Source organism: Paramisgurnus dabryanus, chromosome 8 (assembly GCF_030506205.2).
Source record: "Paramisgurnus dabryanus chromosome 8, PD_genome_1.1, whole genome shotgun sequence".
In the NCBI taxonomy this organism is placed as follows: Eukaryota; Metazoa; Chordata; class Actinopteri; order Cypriniformes; family Cobitidae; genus Paramisgurnus; species Paramisgurnus dabryanus.
Genome location: NC_133344.1, coordinates 21,466,309 through 21,486,796, shown reverse-complemented (window position 1 = coordinate 21,486,796; position 20,488 = coordinate 21,466,309). Strand labels below are relative to the sequence as shown.

General features: G+C 35.6%; 2 protein-coding genes across 4 annotated transcripts; one reads left to right on the top strand and one right to left on the bottom strand.

Moving 5' to 3' along the window:
• Positions 1–2,012: 2,012 nt before the first annotated feature.
• clip3 (CAP-GLY domain containing linker protein 3) lies at positions 2,013–16,404 on the top strand. 3 transcript variants are annotated; one of them, XM_073815603.1, is made up of 14 exons: positions 2,013–2,162; positions 4,790–4,939; positions 5,045–5,184; positions 9,595–9,688; positions 9,908–10,069; positions 10,269–10,387; positions 11,229–11,465; positions 11,977–12,112; positions 12,210–12,356; positions 12,918–13,052; positions 13,193–13,316; positions 13,629–13,690; positions 14,180–14,252; positions 14,375–16,404. In XM_073815603.1, the coding sequence occupies exons 2-14, from the start codon at positions 4,810–4,812 to the stop codon at positions 14,427–14,429; spliced, it is 1,614 nt and encodes a 537-aa protein (XP_073671704.1). In that variant the 5' UTR covers positions 2,013–2,162; positions 4,790–4,809; the 3' UTR covers positions 14,430–16,404. The 3 variants fall into 3 exon arrangements, with proteins under 3 accessions (XP_073671704.1, XP_065137035.1, XP_073671703.1); XM_065280963.2 differs by having other exon boundaries at positions 14,372–16,404; XM_073815602.1 differs by having other exon boundaries at positions 2,023–2,162; positions 4,768–4,939; positions 14,372–16,404.
• Positions 16,405–17,170: 766 nt separating this feature from the next.
• On the bottom strand, positions 17,171–18,093 carry dharma. Its single transcript, XM_073815467.1, has 3 exons — positions 17,781–18,093; positions 17,384–17,568; positions 17,171–17,284 (listed from the first exon to the last, which is right to left on the bottom strand). Exons 1-3 carry the CDS (start codon positions 18,091–18,093, stop codon positions 17,192–17,194), a joined length of 591 nt encoding a protein of 196 aa, XP_073671568.1. The 3' UTR covers positions 17,171–17,191.
• Between the last annotated feature and the right edge of the window lie 2,395 nt (positions 18,094–20,488).

Here is a 20,488-nt window from a genome sequence, read left to right as displayed (position 1 = left end):
GTAGTCTATTGGTTGCCCGCCAAAGCAATATTAACCTCAATTTTAATATTTATTTATTTATTACATACACAAAATATTGGGTTGTTTTTAACCCAGGGCTGGGTAACTATGACAGAACACATTTCTGGGTTAAAGTGACCTGTTGGGTTAAAACAACCCCGTTATTTGGGTCATTTTAACCCAGAAATGTGTTCTGTCCTATAGTTACCCAGCCCTGGGTTAAATATGTATATATTATATTAGCCTGGCTTCTTTTATGTATATTAACATTTTAAACAATGATAATACATATCAACAAGTAAAATTAAATAAAATCAACAAATTAAACAAAAACATTTTGAGAAAACTATTTTTTTAAAGTAGGCCTCCAGTTTGTTTTATCCATTGTGGTAGCCCTTGCTCACAAAAAGTTAAAGACCCCTGGTCTTGATCAAGCAGATTTTAAGATACAGCTGTTTTCATAAGATTTTGAGATTGTTATGTCAATGTTGTGATTTCGCAACATTGTGTCTAAAGGGTAGTAAACTATGTGTATCTTGCACAATTTATTGATTAGCTGTACTTATGTAACAATTTACCTTTTTTACATTTTATTGATTGTACGTGTCTTCATTGATACCATTTCAAGTTTAAATTAAAATTATTTATGATTATTAAATAAGTTTTAAAGAAATCAGTTATTTACTTTAATTATCTAGCAGTACTTGAAGCTATCTGTATCTTGTTATTTATAAAATATACTTAGATGGTCCTGTTTTCATTTCTGGGTTTTGTTTGTTTGCCCAAATATTTGTTTGCTAGAGGGTCAGGTAACGTTTTGAAATGTGTGTGTGGGGGAGGGGATATAAGTGCTATTTTATTAGTCTCAAAATGAATATTGCTGTTAGAAATATGTATAATTATACCATTTCCTTTACAATAAAGAATTCTTCAACAAAATTGTAAAATACCATCACTTAACATGTCTATGATCAGAGCCAAACATGCAGTAAATATTAGTTTTCATTCAGTTATCAGGTTTGTAAATGCAATCTGGGCATATTTTGAACAAAGTTCTGTGGGATAGTCACGGAATTTTTTGCTCATTTTTTCGGCATTCTCACGGATTGGTTACTAACTGCTTTTTCCTATTTTCAAACCATTGTCACTTCGGTTTAGGGTTAGATTTGGTGTTTGCGTTAGTATGTCACTTTAACTATTGGTTTATACTATTTTTTCTGATGTATTCTTTTATATTTTCTAAACTTTAAACAATTGTCGCCTGGTTGAGGAACCAATCCATGAGAATGCCACGGAAAAGAAAGTCTGTGGCAGGGCCACGGAAATATGTGGAGATCCGTGAGAATGCCACGGAAAAATTGTGAGATCATGTTGATTTTGAAATATTAAAAATGTGATTTGTCTGGTTATTATGTATTTTATGACTATGTGTATGAATATATAGGCTGTTATTGGCTACATAAGCAATATGTTACACCCTGCAAATTAACTCTTAGATGTTCTCCACATTTGTTAAGACTAAAATGTCAAATATGAAAAAACTAATTTTATTTCTGCATTAGATGCCTCTTATGTGTAAAATGTAACTGTGCGCGTATTTTGGTAAATTTAACTCCAAACCTATATAAAAATTCTGTAATAATATTATAAATACAATATTTGATAATACTATCACTATAAAACAGTTGGGTTGTTTTAACGTATAAATGAATATTGGACAGAATCAACCGTTTTACATTTCTTACAGTCACTTTACTGGAAAAAAATGTCCTTGTTCAGTACAATTTTTGCCAAGCTTCTAGAAGCAGCATGATGTTTAGTTGAGGATGTGAATGGTGCTGAGAGCAGAGTGGTCCACGCGTGAGTCACATTCGTGACGCAGCAGAGAGAGGAGGCGTATTCGAGTTCATACGGCGATGTGCAGATTAGGTATATCATCAAAGTGCCGCGAGAGCGATTCAAAAGCTTTACATTCGAAGCAGATCTCGCGGTACTGTGATGTCATGGGCCAAACGGTTTATGCAGCGCAGCATGAATTCGAGCACATCTAAAAGACAAGGCGCAGCATCCCTCCATCCTCCATAGTATTTCTCCCCATCCGACGCTAACAACAACGACTGACAAAGAAAGGAAACGAAATCGTTTTTGTGGCTTGTTATCAGGTGAGGCGAATATTACATTAGTGTAATAAAGACATGTGCAGGATGTAAATGGCGATCGTCTTTTTCAGCGTGACAATCAGCTTGTTTTTCATGTGCTGCGTGATGGGGCGTCCATGTTTTCTTGTTGACACAGGCTATGAAAGACTGACACGCTTTATCACACAACATGAATATTCTCGCGTTAATGCACCTGCTTGATATAATTTCAGAAGTATTTAATTGATAAATACGTTATATGTGTTGTATTCGACAATACTGGGAGATTAGAGAGTGTGTCCTTTGCATTTGTGTCTGATCCAGTTCTGCTTACGCCCCTTTTTGTTGAAAAGAACGAAATACAGTAAAATACGATTTATAATCTTTTTAAGGTTTTTGGTTTGGGTAAACATTGTTAAACTGTGTATCATATTTACTTCTAACAGGGTGACAGAATATGGATTAGGTAAATGACAATAGAGAGTCATTTGTTTTTGTTTTTTATGTGATTTTCCTTCTCAGCAAATTAACTAAACGAAACCATAGAATAATGTTACTGTTAAGTTAGTTGTGCAAGCAAGGTCATTTTTGAAGAAGGCAATTCTTCACTTTACATAGAAATGTCAGATTCAACTGTAGTGAAATCTTAACATCACATGATTATATTTTATTATATATATTTTTTTAATTATATATACATTATATTATTGTCAGTGCATTAGTTATTACAAATGAAATGGTTTCTCAACATAACCTTGCCATATGAATAGAAATAAAGGAAGGTTTGGGAAAGTCTTGCAGATTGGTATTGAAAAATAAAGCTATTGCCTATTTTTGCAATTATTGGTGTTATTGAATTGCACTTTTAGTTGTGCATAATGTAAACACCTACTAAAGTCTCCATCTGATGCAATTTGAAGCCTTGCAGTATAACAGACATCTAATGTGTGGGCTTAACATTAGCAGGAATATATTTAAAAGAAAGATATTAAATCTTTTATTTGATCTACCAAATAACCAAGACATGACGGGAAACAGGGTTTGATGCAGATAAGTCTAAATAAATCACAGACCAAAACAGGTTAGCCAATTTGGCATAAGTGCTAGTATTCAAGCCAAACTCAATTTAAAAGAATGGCATCACCGTAGAAGGGTGACTATATAATGCTCATCATAGGGAAAGTACAAAGTTATTGATTATTTTATTTGGGGAATTCCAGATTAGTATGCATTTTAATATTCTCAAATAAAACAGATGTTCATTTCAATGGAATGTTAATTGTATAGTTAAGTTTGCAATGTAGTATAGTTAAGTTTCTCCTGTTTAGTTTCTGAATTCTTTTTTGCATAGATTGGTGGTTTTTATTTTGGTGATTATTTTGGTAAAAAAGCATAATCACGATTGTTTAACATGATAACTCAGTGATTTTGAACATACATTTATTTAACCTTTTTATTAAAGGAAAACACCACAGTTTTTAAATATTTTACTATGTTCTTACCTCAGCTTAGATGAAATAATACATATCTATCTTTTTTCAATGTGTGCATTTAATCTTTGTACAGCGCGTCGTGAAGGTGTTAGCATTTAGCATAGCCCCATTCATTCCTTAGGATCCAAACAGAGCCACCAAACACTTCCATGTTTTCCCAATTTAAAGACTAGTTACACGAGTAAGCATGGTGGCACAAAATAAAACGTGGTGATTTTTTAAGTGGATAAAAATGAGAACTATATTGTATGGCGGAAAAGCACTTTGCAGCACTTTGACCTTGGGCGCAGAAATATTGACGGAAGTTTGAGCGAGAGGCAGAGTAGTCAGGAGTGATGATATTACTGAGCGCCGAGGTTGAAGTGCTGCAAACTAAGTGCTCTTCCGCCATACAATATACTTCTCTTTTTTTTTAAATCGCCACATTTTATTTTGTGCCACTATACTTACTCGTGTAACTCCTCATGTCTTTAAATAGGGAAAACATGGAAGTGTTTGGTGGCTTCTAAATTCATCCCTGTTTGGATCCTAAGGAATGAATGGGGCTAAGCTAAATGCTAACACATTCACGACGCACTGTACAAAGATTATATGTGCACAAATTGAAAAAAGATATTAATTTGTCTAAGTTGAGGTAAGAACATAGTAAAATATAAAAAAGGTGGTGTTTTCCTTTAAGTAAGTGTTGCAATAGGCTACACATTTTAAAGCAGTGGTGCCTTCAGAAGTGCCTTACAAACAAATCGGTCCAGCGGCATGCAGTTTATATTTTAAATTAAAAATGTAAATTTAAAATCAAAAACGATGCATTGCACAGCCCTAGAAGCAATCCACTTATGTTCATTCCCGTAAAGCTATCATTGTCATATTCTGAATGTTTGTGAACACAGTGAATGTAAATGTCCTTGTTTTAGTATAGGAAAAAGTGAGTCATGCCTTTACTCCCCCCAGACTTCACATACTAAACTTAGAGCCTGGCAGAGATTTGACAACCACCAGTTATCTGTGAAAGAGCATCACTTATTGTCATCCATGTTTTAAGCTGATACCAATCCGATATAGATCTCTGTTGTGAGATGCTACAGCTTAACATCTGATGTCTATAAGTTATGAAATGTCATTGTGTATTTTTCTAAAGCATGCCGTTTTAATATCCAGGCCGAATAACATACAACAGAATGACTAAAGAGGAAACGTCAGAGGTGGAAGAGGCCCAGCCAGCCTCCGAGTTCATCAGTCCCGTTCATGAACCACGCAAGAAACCCATTGTGCATCAATCCGCACAGGCTCCACTCCCCAAAGACTATGGTGGGTTCCTGTACAAAGGATACAAGCTTTTAACCCTTCGTATAAAATATGGATTTTGTTTGATGTACAGTGATATATCCCCCTGTTTTCTTTCACCTATTCTAGCGTTTACCTTCTTTGATCCAAATGATCCAGCCTGTATGGAGATTTTGACAGACCCTCGGACCACAATCCCAGAGCTGTTTGCCATTATCCGCCAGTGGGTCCCACAAGTTCAGCACAAGATTGACATTATAGGCAATGAGGTGAGGTCCACAACAGCATAGATAGGAAACCATTTGAATGTTTACCAGTCTACCAAATATTAACGTCCTGTAGAAACTTTTTAATTGTTTCATACCCGACAGTGACCTTCTGAAACCAAACCATGACACATGTAAACAGTGTAATCCTGCATGAATGGAGAAGATTAAGTTTCCATGTACCTCCTGGTATTTAAATGTAATTTGACCTATCAGAACATTTCTATCGTATAATCCCATGTGGAATGTGTTGTGTTTAGACTTGAACACTTTGTCCTATGTTTTTGTCATGGGAAGGCTTTTTGTTCATGCAGATCAGAGCAACAGCTTAACTGTTGTTCACTGTTAGTACAGACATACAGTCCTGTACTTCTAACACACATGGGGTGGTTTCCCAGACAGGGATTAGACTAGTCCTAGACTAAAAAATATTTAAGAGCTGTCCAAACTGAAAACAACTTGTACTGACATATCTTAAATACATCCCTCAAAATGTACACAATGTTTTTAGTAAGGCATGTTTGTTAAAACGAGTTATATTTCCTAATTTAACTAAGGTCTAGTCCTGGCTTAAGCTAATCTGTGTCTGGGAAACTGCCCCTGAAAGTTGTTATTTAACCTCTGCAAAGTTATAGTGAATATACTATATACTAGTTTATACTAGAACTTACTAGTTTATACAGTATGTACAATACAAACACACACACATTCATGTTGTGTATATATTTTTCATTTCAAAAGTATAATAAGCACAACATGTTACCGGCTTTACTCTGTATTAGATTAACCTACTGTAGTGGTTTTGATGTAATTTAAACTAACCTATGTTCATATACCCAGTGTTTTGGTGGTCTGTGGGTAAAGGATAATGAATGAAGTGGTATGAGGGTGTAGTCTCTCTAGAGGTACAGTAGTGGAGTCAACAGGATTGATGGAAAACGAAATAAGCTTCAGGCTAATCTCTTCATTGAACTCCACCTGTCACCTTATAAGGAGCATCTCTCTACACTACAGCAAACCGCCCACCAGGGATTGCTACAACAGGATGAGTCTGCGCTGTCAGAAAAAGTGGTCAAAACTGGTCCAAAGCTGTCACTGAGGCAATAACCTTTAAAAAGGTCCTAATATGTACCATTTAGATGCAGATACAGTATGTACTGTATAAACCATAGACTGTAAAAAAAGATGGACGACGCCTGTTCGCTCCCTTCCATTGGTGAAAAGTGAAGCCGCCAGTGTCCCGATATGGCGCTGACATCTTGGGTCTTGAGTCTGCGCAGTAGCGATTTCGGGACCAGTCATGCGCAGTAGTGAGCAGGAAGTGAAGCCGCAAAATCAAAACCCCACCCTCGCTCTCGCAGAATGCGCATATCACACGATATCACAGCTGTCAATCATGACATGTACCACCGTTTTTATATCATTAAATAACTAACTAAACACAAACTTATTTTAAAAACAAACATTTGAATCAACATCAGTGTGATAAAAACTACAATAAATGACAGAAACCAGGTTAGGAAAAAAGATAATTGAAGTGTAATTAATTTTTTTAGTTGGTCTCAAGTCCCATTGAATAACATGGGGAGGCGGGGTTTATGACCTATACTGGGACCAGTCACTGGGGGGCGATCGAGACGTTTTGGCTTCACTTTTCAGGGCTTGTGCGGCACGCTTGGTATAAACATGGTACCAATATTTACCTTTGAGGTACTAATATGCACTTCTTGGTACCAGTGTGTCTGAGGTACTTTTATGAATTGTGGACTTTTTAAAAGGGTAACGCCCCTGTAACAGCTAGGGTGCACTTTTCTGACAGTGTCGGAAGCCTTGTTTGTGATGATGATTAATCACATTTGCATTTATGCATTAGGTTAGTTGGAGCCCTGTGGATTTTGGAAGGAGCTTTAAAAAAGAAAAACAACATTTTATGATTAATTTTATTATGATTATGATTACATATGATTATTATTTCATAGAGGAAAACAGTGTTTTTCAAATGTAAACAGGTGAACAACCATTTTTATATAAATGTAGTCAACTCAGTCTTCAAGTGGTTATTTTGTCAAATTTGCTACATTTATTATGCTAAGTGCATCGTTATAACTGGTTTACTTTAGTTTAGTTGCAGTTTTGCTTGGTTTATCTTGTTTATCTTAGACTAGGAACTCTATGGACAGGGTTTAAGTCTAGTCCAAAACTAAAATGCTTGTTTGGTCCCAAAATTCACACCAGTAATGTTTTTGTAACTACTTAAAGAGAACCTATTGTCCGATTCATGTTTTAAAATTTCCTGTGGTGTGTAAGTGTGTATTAGTACGTTAACTATATGCAAACGGTACAAACCCCAAAGTAAACGATGACGCGAGTTATCGTCTCCAACGTAAATCTCTTTTCTTGGACTACAACAAACACACGGATTGTAGGCAACAGTTTACTTCCTGGGATTGGTGATGTAGACAAGACCGACATTATCATAATTCCTCCCGCTTGGCCTGTAGGTAAACTCCTGTTTGCAACCGAATCTTTTGAACATGGTAAGGAGCGTCACATTTCCGGCTGACGTCAGACGTATTGAGGCCAATTACAACATATAGATTAGCTGGCCAATCAGGGACACTGAGCTTTTCAAATCCGTGCGTTTCGGGAAGAGAATGAAATCTGGAGCTACAAAAATGTATGGTATGTGGAAACTAATGTGTTTTTATCCATAAACCAGGCAAACACATTGTATTATACCAAATACACAAAATAACGTTGTTTTTAACAATGAAATAGGTGCTCTTTAAAAGTTCTAATATAATTAAGATGTATTTTTGGATTAATCTAACTCCTGTCCAGGAAACCCCCCCTATATGCCAATCTTATCTCACATGGGACATTAAGTGTACCTCACTGCCGCTTTAAAAGTCACAATTCAGACTACGCAGGTTTTAAGATTTTCGATGTAGTTTTTTGTACTGTAAAATGCAAAGTTTTAGTCTGTAACAAACATACACCCTGTTGTAACAGTACAGTTCTTCCATCACAAAATGGCTGCTTTACATTGAGTAAATGCAACGTTTGCTGACTCAGCAGTAAGACTTTCTATTGCATATCATCAATACCAGCTGACCTAATTGTTCATCATTAAAGTGCATCTCACTAATAGGCCTCTAGTCTGGCTTTGAGTGGCCATTTGCTATCGAAAATGCTGCATTTGCTTAAGCCTATAACCGTCTGCTAGTCTGCATAAGTTATTAAAGGGATAGTTCACCCAAAAATAAAAACTATCTCATCATTTACTCCATGGGTCACCAAACTAAGGCCCGCGGGCCGAATCAGGCCCGCCACCCCCCTTTGACCTGCCCCCCAGCCCCTCTGCCCCCCACTACTTGAACCGGCCCTATGAGGCAATTTTATTTTTGTAATTGCTTTTTTGGAAAGTAATAACATGTTTGCATCTGGTATTTTGTTGATTTTTTTAAGTTGAAAAATTATATTTAGTTATAAAATTAACTATATGCTCATGATCAAGCAGTGACAGACAACGCACGTGCAGAAAACTGTCACAGAATTGGAAGTGTTCAGGACAGCAAAATAGCTAGCGTTAAACTAAAAGTTGTTTAAACAAAAAGAGAGTTTTCAAAGAACAGCTGACCAACGATTATTTTTTTGTTCAGTGTAAGGACCGTGCAGTTTGTATTATATGTAAAGAAAGTGTGGCAGTTTTCAAAGAATATAATCTTCATCATCATGAAACCCGCCACAAAGAGTATGCTAGCTAGCGAGGGTTAGCAATAGAAGAAAGGATTCGGAGGATGAAAGGCGTACTGGCCGCACAAAAGAATCTATTCCTTCAACAAACTCAGGTAAACCAGGCTGCTGTCCGAACTAGCTATAAGGTAGCTCACCTACTAGCTACCCATGGAAAGCCGTTTACTGATGGGGACTTTGGCTGTGCCAGGCCAGTAATCTCTACTGCTGGTGGTCATACAATTGGTCTGGGTCATACAATTCTATATAGCTGACCCGGCCCCCCATCACAGTCAGGAACGATAATGTGGCCCCCAGAGAAAAAAGTTTGGTGACCCCTGATTTACTCACTCTCATATTGTTACAAACCTGTATACATTTCTTTGCTATATATTTTAAGGAATGTTTGTAGCCAAACCGATCATAAGCCCCATTTACTTCCATAGTATTGCTTTTTCCTACTATGGAAGTCAACAGGGCCTCTGATCGGTTTGTTTACAAACATTCCTTAAAATATCTTCCTTTGTGTTCATCAGAACAAAGAAATGTACAGCTTTGTAACAACATGAGTGGTAAACTCATTTTTGGGTGAACTATCCCTTTAATTAAATTCCAGATGCACAGCTGTCAATCAAATGATAATGCTTTCCTTCATGTCATTCTTTTTATGATTTTTAGATTTTGAAGCGAGGTTGCCATGTCAACGATCGTGATGGCCTGACAGACATGACTCTTCTTCACTACTGCTGCAAAGCAGGTGCTCATGGAGTGGGTAAGTGTTACTGGAGCTGGCAGCTGGTAGTCTTTGCCTTAACTTGCCTGGCATATCGCAGGCCAGCATTAAGCTCATTAAAAATGTATTAACTTCTAAATCTAATCCCTTTAAGAGCACACAACTGTACTTATCTGTCAAAATGAAGGTTATAATGAGAAATACGCTTGCGGCATGTACTGTAACTGTTGCTATAGTAACAATGTGTTTTTCTTGAAGGTGATCCTGAGGCAGCTCTCCGCCTGTCCAATCAGCTGATAGCTCTGGGTGCTGACGTCAGTCTGCGCAGTCGTTGGACCAACATGAACGCGCTCCATTACGCAGCTTACTTTGATGTGCCAGAATTGATTCGTGTTTTACTCAAAGCTGCCAAACCCAAAGGTTACTCCCATATCTTTTGTTTCCCTAACTTAGCACAAAAGTGTATTCATGAGATCTAATTCACCAGCACCTGAAAGATTTAATCAGTATATCAAATGTTACGTAGGAAAAGAATAATGAGGGGTTGAGACTGTGGGACATCTGATCCCATTTTGCACTAATGAAGTGGTGTGTCCTTCCTGTTTATCTCTCTACACAGTGCTCAACTCCACCTGCAGTGACTTTTATCATGGAACAGCGCTGCATATCGCCGCCTCCAACCTTTGCCTGGGTGCTGTCAAATGTCTGCTGGAGCATGGAGCCAACCCCAGTGTCAGAGTAAGCATGATTAATAAAACTCTTTCATTTAATTATGTTCAGCAGCTTAATTGACTTTGCCGTAAACCCACTCATTTATATTAAAGTTATCGACATCTGTATTGATAATATTGTTTATAGTGGTCCACTAATATATTTAGTTGTTTGTATAATGTTAGTGATTTCTTTTATTTAATTATAAAATTTACTTTATATATAATAATAATAGTTTTGTGTTTGTGTGTGCACATTATGTACTGTACAAATAGTTTTAATAAATATAGACTTAATTTTTACAATGTAAGTTTTGATAATAATTTTATAGTAATTAAATAATATAGATGTTTATATAATATGTGACTAAACAAATTTGCATACAGTTTATCTGCTAAAGGTTTTATTTTAGCAACATTTAACAGACAGCAGACTAAAAGCTAATAGATATTAACACATTTTCATGTCATGTAATGCATTTATTTGCTTAATTGTTAATGTGGTATTTAAAATGGATTATATTCCATTCTAAATTTGAATCATTCTTGTTGTATAAATAGGTGACCCTGCATGTGAAAACCCAGCTGAAGTAATTTTATTGATCTATATAAAATCATCCTAATTTAAAAAACATTCTGTAAAAAATTTAACCTTAATATCTTTTAATATTGACTGAGTAAGGCCAAAGATTGAAATCAATGATTGAAATCAATCTTTTCTAATTAGATAATGCAATTTTCCTTGGATTTCAAAGGCAGGGTCACATAACAATATCAGTAATTAAATGCTAAATGATATATGGTCTGGTTAATTTATTGTTCCATCAATAACAAGCATAAACTCTTTATCTGACCTCTGTATACTACAGAATGATAAGGGTCAAGACCCTGCTGAGGTCGTTCCCGACCCCATGGACATGAGTCTGGATAAAGCTGAGGCTGCCATGGTGGCTAAAGAAATGAAGCAGGTGTTGCTGGATGCCGTGCCACTCAGTTGCAATCTGCCTCGGGCCACCCTGCCCAACTATGACAACATCCCCGGCAACCTCATGCTCTCATCGATTGGACTGAAGCTCGGGGATCGCGTGCTGCTGGATGACACAAAGGTAAAAAAAATTAAACTTTGGGGAGATTGTTTGTGTATGATGTGGACAGATGTTATGTAACGTTTCCCCTGTCATGTGCCCTCACTTACCGGACTCTATTTATACTCACCATCGTCTTCATTCATTGTCGGTTCTTGTCTTCGTTTTATGTGTATTACATCATCATCAAATATAAAATCTATGAATTATAGTTATATATGTTTATTGCTACCTGTTGTCCTCTTCGTCCTTTCTACACATACCGTGATGTGTCAGAGAAAATGATAAAGGGGGGGAATTGCAATTTGATAGTAAGGTGAGGGGAATTCTCACTGAACAAAGGTGTGGAGTACAGGATGAGTCATTAATATTTTTAGATAATTTTCCCAAAAGCATTTGTAAATTTCAATGTGCTTATATTTGCTAAACCTTTAAGAGTATAGTGTACAGCTTCAAAGCTAATCATTCTTAAGACTTGTTGTATACCATGAGACCAAGACATTCAGTCCCAATGATAACCTCTCTCCTGCAGGCTGGCACCCTCCGTTTCTGTGGCACCACCGAGTTTGCCAGCGGTCAGTGGGTCGGTGTAGAGCTGGATGAGCCGGAAGGCAAGAATGATGGATGTGTGGGTGGGATCCGCTATTTTATTTGCCCCCAAAAACACGGTATGTGTTTTCCTAATTCATGTATTACTTTAGTTTTTTCTTAAAACAATCTAAGAAGACGACTTAAGCCTTTGTATGGTGTACACTTGTTCTTCAGGTATCTTTGCCCCAGTGTCAAAAATCAGCAAAGCTCTTGAACAACCCCCCTCTTCTGTCACATCCACCCCCAAATCCCCTCGCATGGATTTGTTCCGTGTAACCGGCAAGATTAAGAAAGAGAAAAAAGAGAAAGATCGGGAGAAGGGTGAGTGCTGTCATTTCAAGAAATATCTTAAGTTGCAATCACAACTTTTAAAGGTGCCAAAGAATGCATTGATATAACGTTACATTGTTGTCTCATATTTACATTAAGTGCAAACAGACCTTATGTTTAAACCTGTAACAGACGAAGATACATTTCGTGGTAAGTTTGTGAGGTTTTTATGGGTATTGACCTGCGAAATGTAAGTCTAAAGGCTAGCATATAGCATTAGCTAGCACATATCGCTAACTCAGTTCATAACGACAGTTGTGTTTATTGAGATTGGCCTTTTTTCCAGCGGTCTTTTGCATGCACAAGGTTTACATTAGAAGGAGGAAACAATCGTATGAGCTTCACGACATGTCATTACAATGTACAGAACTCCTATGATTCATTTATGCATAGGTAAATGCAGTTTAACATTCTACAGCACCTTTAACGTTTAATTCAAACTTAATCGATTATTTGTCTTAAATGTCATGTAAACACTTCAGTGTGACTGATAAAAGTAGTCTGATATTTATGAAATCATCAGAAGATATTTATGGTTTGCTTCTCTGCCAGCACCAAGAAAGAAGTCTCTCACCGGAATGAGTCTGGATCCTGATGGCGTAAAGGTGGAGGTTGGGGATCAGGTGTTGGTGGCAGGCCAAAAGCAAGGGATTGTTCGGTTTTTTGGAAAGACAGACTTCGCTCCTGGTATGTCTGTGTGAAGGCCTAAGCTGTTGTTTAAGAGGAACAATAGTATTTTTTGAGACCTAATACGTATATTAATGTCCATGTATCTTTTAAACGTTTGATCTGTCCTGGATCATGTGTTTGTGTGTTTTTCTGATCAGGGTATTGGTTTGGTGTGGAGTTGGAACAGCCCACTGGGAAACATGATGGCAGTGTATTTGGAGTGCGTTATTTCCACTGTTTGCCAAAATATGGGGTTTTTGCACCACCATCCAGAGTTCAGAGGTAAAATACCTTTGTGGTAAACTAACTTGTTTTGGTATTGTAGACAACAAGCGCAGAGGAACCATCTGCTTTATTGATCTTGTTGTTGTTTAAGCCTATGCATTCAAAGTGGTTTCTGGGTTTCAGTCAGTGTTTAAACAATGGATGACGGAGCTTAGCTATGAAACAAGCTATGAAATATTTGTGAAACTTGTAAGATGAGATAAAAATGGCAAAACAGTGGATTTTGTGAAGAGAAATAAAAAAGATGCTTGAATCATATTTAATTATTGAACATCGGTTATATAATTTAGTTTCTGTTTTTTATTGCAGAATTGGAGGGCCCAAAGACCCGGGGGATGGCACACTAGTAAAGAAAGTCCACCAAGTGACTAGTAAGTACAGCAATAAGGCATATCCCTATGTTTTAAATTCTCAGATATAAACATATTTAACATTAATATGCTTTTCACAACTAGATCAAGTATCTGTGCACTGGTTTTAAACTATTTGTTTTTGGTTGCAACGTGCCATCTTGTGTATATCTGGTTTGTTGGGTATACAGTGGCCTCTAGTGTCCATAATATGTAATAGCACCATTTGGCAAGAAAGAAACACTGTACTTTTATATATTTATATTAGAGTTTTTTTATTTAAAGAACATATGTTTAAGGATATGTGATCATTTATAAGAGTATTGTCTGTTTACCGTTTGGGGAAACTTAAGATATTGACATGTTTATTAACTGTTCATTTCATAAGGCATAGCATGTAATAGCCTAAAAAACTATATAGGTTACCCATTAAAGCTAAATATAAAAAACTATTTAGCTTAATAACAGGGCCTATCAAAAAAGCAAATGAATGTCCTCTTTTCTCTGCAGTGTCCCAGCCCAAGCGTAATTTTAATGCCATGCGGTCTCCAAAAGACATAACATCTGAGAATACCATATCCAGGTATGTAAAGTTAGCATGTACAGTTGTGCACCAAAAAAAACAACATAATATCCTCCCATTAACAATTATATAAATATATATGTATATATGTTTACATTTAGATTTTATTTTTGTTTTAGCAGGTTGCTGTTTTGTTGCTGGTTCCCCTGGATGCTGCGGGCAGAGATGCAGTCATAAATCCACTGGTTTCGTCTTTAATTTTCATCTCCCTCTTTTTCAGTTCCAAGATAATGTCTTCCCCTCTGTGTACTTTTATTATTCATATCAGCTTTTCTCTGTGAACGTCCCCGACTGCTGTCAGAGGGACAGCTGAAACATCTCCACCTCCTCCCATTCCTCCTATGGCAATTCAATAGCAAAAAAATAGTGCCTTGTGAAGTAACTAATGTCCTGCATTCCAATAATTAAATTACAGAGAAATAACAAACTTACTAAAACAAAACAAGGGAAAATGATCCCCGGTTAAAGCCATTCATATCTCTGTATCTGTTCGGGATTTTTGCTAAACCACTCTGGGTAGATTACTGGCAGTATTCATAATAGAAAGAGTAGGCTTGTTTTCTGTGTTCATTTATAAAGGTGCTTTTAGTTTTGTTTTAAAAACATGTCGCTGCTGTATTACGCACCTCTGCTGGGTTACTTTGCAGTATTTAATAGCTTAACCAAACTTGGTTCCTGAGTTTAAATGCCTTTTATATTTGTTCATTTTTGTAGGTGACATATTTCTGTATGCTCATGAAAAACAACATTATTCGTTTCACATTTCATGACAATGTGTCTAACTATACAACACTGTAGTCTGAAAATGTTAATACTACCAATATGGAAAAGAACAGGGTTGTCCATCTGAGCCCAATGTTTTAATTACATTGAAGTTTGCATTATGTGTGTGGCATTATAAATATTTTATAAATCTAAATAATAAGTCAGTAACAATCATATTTCTCTCACCAAATATATAGAAAATCAAGCGTGTGTGCTTCATCTAGTATACTTAAAAATTAAGTATCATTTGCTTGTAGTAAAAAACTTCTTTCGACAAAAGTGTTTATATCAACACTATAGTGTCTATAGTCTACTGTATAAAGCGCCTGCCCAACTCCTGTCCGGTTTAAGCTTTGATCGGTTTTGTGAATGCTCTTCTATACAACTCTGATCGTGATAAGTATGTGCTTACTGTACTGTAATGAAATGTGTAAGTAATAACAACATTTACTTTCATGTCAACTTCCTATATGAATATGGATAGACATTACCACCTTTAAAAGCACAGCATGAATACAAGTGGCTGCTTTTATATGACCTGGGATCAACTAATAGTAGAGAAAATCTCTTAACTGATCCCAGGGAAGATTAAGGAGATAAAAAAACAACAGCTTTGCATATTCTCCTAAACAAGCTTAAACACTTGGTGAACTTCACTGATCTTCAAAAAAGAGCAACTTGCAAAATTGAAGATGTACTGCTTAAACAGGTCTCATCCGCTTTTGATTTCTTCACTCGTCATGTCATGTGTCATTGAAGAACTACTGGATTTGTGTGATATAGGTTTAGTCATTAGAATAGTATTGTTTTGATGGAGTGCAAACATCTGCTTACAACAAACCTTAAATTGTGAATTCTCATTTTTTGATAAAACCTGTTGTACTTCTTTCGTTATTGTGACTTGAAGTCGTATCATACAGTATATGTCTCACTATTATATCAAATATTTCAGAACTACGGTCACATTCAGTGCAAAATGTATAAATTATCATTTCATTTGTAAGTAAATCTGACTCCAATTTTACAAGCTATATGTATATTGAGGTCTGTGTGTGGCATATATGAGCTAACCTTATTATAATTTTTTTATCCTGTTGTGGAATTGGTACAGCTCATTTGTAAACATTTTTTTTGTTCAAAAATATCTATATTTTAATAGTTTTACAAGGCACTTCTTAACATCTAGTGCATTGTGTTTTCATGTTAACTATTCTTCATGAATTCAGTTCTGGATTTTGATGGACAGCATAATTGTACTGCATGCTGTGTATACATTTGCAGATTTCATTTTCCTACAGTGTTTCAGCATGAGTAAGCTTATTAATTCAAGTGAAACTATCCTGAAGGTCGGATATATGACTAATAAACATTTAGTGTTTTATACTTAGTTTGTGTTTTTCGTGATTGTACCTTTCAGTATATTCCAATGAAATATAAAACGTTCCTCAAATGTTTATATTTGATTCCTGTTTGATTATTTTTGAGAAACTAAATAACGTAAAGTTCAATGCAATTTTAATAGAAATTCGTTTCTGTATAGGGTTAGGGGTGGGGTTTTATTATTTGTTTGTTTTTTAATTATATATTACTTTTTATATTTATTTTACGTTTTAATTCGCTTTGTACTATTTTATACGCATTAGCTAATTCGTAAAATACTTACGAATCCCCGTAAAGTAAATTTTTAACCTATTACCACCAACCATGAAAATGAAATGCCCACACTAAAATGTTTGCAGCTTCTTAACTATCGGACATAAATTATTGTGATTTATTTGGAAAAAAGACACTTGAAATTTGTATTTTTAACACTTTATTTTCAGAATTTAAGATTCAACATAAGATACAAAGAAAACCATTTATATATGTTTAGCGGCATAAATCTTATGCACAAAACATATTTCTTAACCTATAAATAACTTGAATAACCTTATACATAAACCACAAAAGGTAATAGTTATTTTAGGTTATTTTTACAACTAAAAAATAACATCTCGACGGGAACAAAAATTGCTATCAATAATTTATTGTAAAAAAGTACATGAATCTTAAGTTCTTGAATCGCAGAAAACAATGTTTATTTAAAAAAATCCGTCTGTCTGTTTACAACTAAATGAAAGTGTCTGTAACAATGTTCAAAATACAAATAGCCTAAGTCAATGTTTAATAATAAATTAATCTGAGTCGTGTGTGTGATCCGGAGAGGGCTTTGCGTTTTTGCAGTTCGATTGTCTTTTTCTTCGTGCGCGTCGATTTTTGAACCACACCTAAAATACAGAAAAAATGGATTTAGGATTATTTAGATGGAAACGTCAATAGAAATAATTTTTAAAAGCTTATATTAAATGTATAGAGCTTTTTCTTACCCGTACAATCTCCTCGGTGAGGCCGGTACTCTTGGCTAATTCCGCCCGGGCATCTACGGTCGGGTAGTCGGTGATGGCGAATAATCGCTCGAGTTGTTGTGTCTGGTTGTCTGTGAATACAGTGCGTACTCGATTGCGCTGACGCTGGGATGCGTTTCGGTGGCACTGATGCTCAACTGGGTCACCTGAAGTAAAAAAAAAAATATTTTATTAAAAATTTTCAGACACAATAGTCAATTTAAAAAAAGAAAACCGCCCAATATATAAAACAAACAAACATGTTATTAAGTTATAATTTTTAGTTCCAAATAAGATAAATATCTACACTAACAAATTTGTCCACACCACAAATTTGTCCACAATCCTTTCTCAGTTTTTTAAATGATAAAATAATGACAAAAAAGTGTACCTGTTGTGTTAAAGGGCCACTGCTGAGCCGTGTAGTAGTTGGAATTGAAGGTCATTTGATAATATGAGACCGGGCTACAGCAGTTGAACATGCCCGTCCAGGATGATGAGGATGATGGGTGATGGTTCATCATCAGGGCCGCATGCTGAACTCCACATTCATCCTGATAGAGCTGATCCAGTTTGGTTACGTGCCCTTGGAAATCCCGCGGAGATGATGGATGATCCTCTGTGGGTGTTTGATTGCTTGTGTCGCTCAGGATGAAATCAATAGAGAAGTTTGAAAACTTCTGACTTGCCATGTTGTCTCCAGTGCAGTCCACGGGAGCTGATGTTAGCATGTATGTCTCTTCTCTTGCTCTCTGTTAGTAATGGCATTGAGCTGGAGAGTTGTATTTGTACCAACAACTTCAAAACTAAGATTAAACTGGGTATTAATGTATCATTGTTGGTCCATTAGCACCTCTTTGTTGAAGTGATGTAAGTTCAGAAGGTCAAAGGAAATTAACTTTTGAGGATTCACTTTGAAGAGACTTAAACCATTTGAACTGACACTTCAAATATGAATGTTTATTGATCATACAATAGGCTACTTTGATACAAGTCATCAAACAGCTTCCTTTATACAACTGATTTTGGGTAACTGTATAAATTCCGTGGAGATTATTTTAAAATTGGCGACTCAATTAGTATTATTTTAGGCCTATAGGTTTTTTAAACTAAGTTAAATTTTACTTGATTAGTGCTGTTATTTCGCATTTATATGTCATTAAATTATTCATTACCCATATATTAAATCAAAGTAATATTATTTTATATAGGGGTAAATAAACTTGTTTGCTGATTTATTAGACTCTATCGACCAAAATATTTTGAAAGCTACAAGAAGTTTATGCTTCTTGGAAAACAATGTTTATTCATATAGCCTAAGTGTCCTTTTGTTTAAAACTGTAGAGGAAGACGTCCTAAACAAATAATATTGTTACTTTAAAAGCATTTTTATAATTTATTTTAATCATGTAACAAGCTACATGCTACAAGCTAAGAAAATGTTGCATTTGTAAATGATCTTAGATTTGGATGAACTTTTTCGTCATACATAATTTGGGTTTTGATGACGCTTGTTCAAACATACACGTGAGCTTTGAAGCTGTGACGTCATCGTTTGAGTTCTCTGAAGTTGAAACAGATGAAAGTCATGTTAATGCTGCTTAGAAATGAGATCGAGAGTGCTGTGGTATCATGTTCTTTGAGTAAAAATGTATTAAAAGAAACATTAAAACATACCTGCTCATTTAGCCTAACCTGTTGCTCATTGTAATTAGGCTAATTTAGCAAAGGAAATAGCATAAATATAACACATACAGATTTAGGATCTGTTAGCCAGACTGGGCTTATCCTAGTTCTAGACTAAAATTAAGATACCATAATTTAAAAACACCTGTACTGACACATCTTAACATACATCAGTGACATCATTGCTTTTTGTAAGGTCTGTTTGTAAAACAACTTAAATGTCTTAAAATAACTAAGGGATTAGTTCAGGAAAGTGCCCCATAATGAACGAAAAACAGGCCTGAGTAGTGTAAATGTCGCCATCTTGTGCTTTTATATGGAAACTACTATCTTCCCCTTGTGCTGATTAGAAATGGGCTAATAGCAACTGCCCCGGGTTTATGGTCATTTTTGTTATCACTATAGACAATAAAAAGATAACATATATTATTTAATAATATTCCATCGAATAAGGTGTATGCAGGCTGAATTATTATATAACTAAAATAACACTGTATCTAGTGTGGTTAGATAAATCATTAACATACCTTTAGTGCTATATACTGCATGCCAATAAATCAAAGCAAATTAAACTTGATCATGGTTATTTGAAAGACACAACCCACTCCAATAGCTTAGGAATGATGACAGATGTGGTTAGTTGGTAATGTCTGAGAGAATGGGTGTTTAACAAGCCAGCAGATTCCCAACGTAACTCAGCTTACATCACTAATATTTGATTTCTTTTAAGCTACTAGGGTTTACAAAGAAATTATATGAAAATCCCACTGAGCGGATATTGGTTTTGCCTCTTGGCAGATGGGATCATTTAATAATCTCCATGGCTCACACAGTACATGTTATATACAGCAAAAATCAAAATATTGCCTTGTCCTTCAATATGTACTGTGGGTTTTTTGTGCCTTCAATGCAAAAATTTGGCATGCAGGCTGATATACATTTCATTGCCCTGGCCACTGGTGTATGGTGAAGTACCATTTTAAGAAATAAAAGTATTAATATAAGAACTAAATAATCAACAGCATGTATTTGCATTTAAAAAAACTGATTTAGACTTTCACATTAAAATATGATTAAAGTTTGACCCATATTTAGTCTTGTCTTGCATATTTATAGAACATCCAGCATCCATTTGTACGGGCAGGATTTATACAATGCTACTGACAAGCATTGATAAGATTTGGGCCAATAGGCAATTAGCAAATGCATGACCTCTTCAAAACAGAGCATGCTTTAATTCAGAACTCATAACAATAGCTCAGTCAAATGAATCCCAAGCTCCAATATACGCATCCCAAAAACACAAAGGGAAATATTTCGAAGCAACCGCCTAAAAAGCATAGTTTCAAGGGCGATTACTCATTTGCAATCTCATTTTTCTCAATGAGTGTGCATACTATA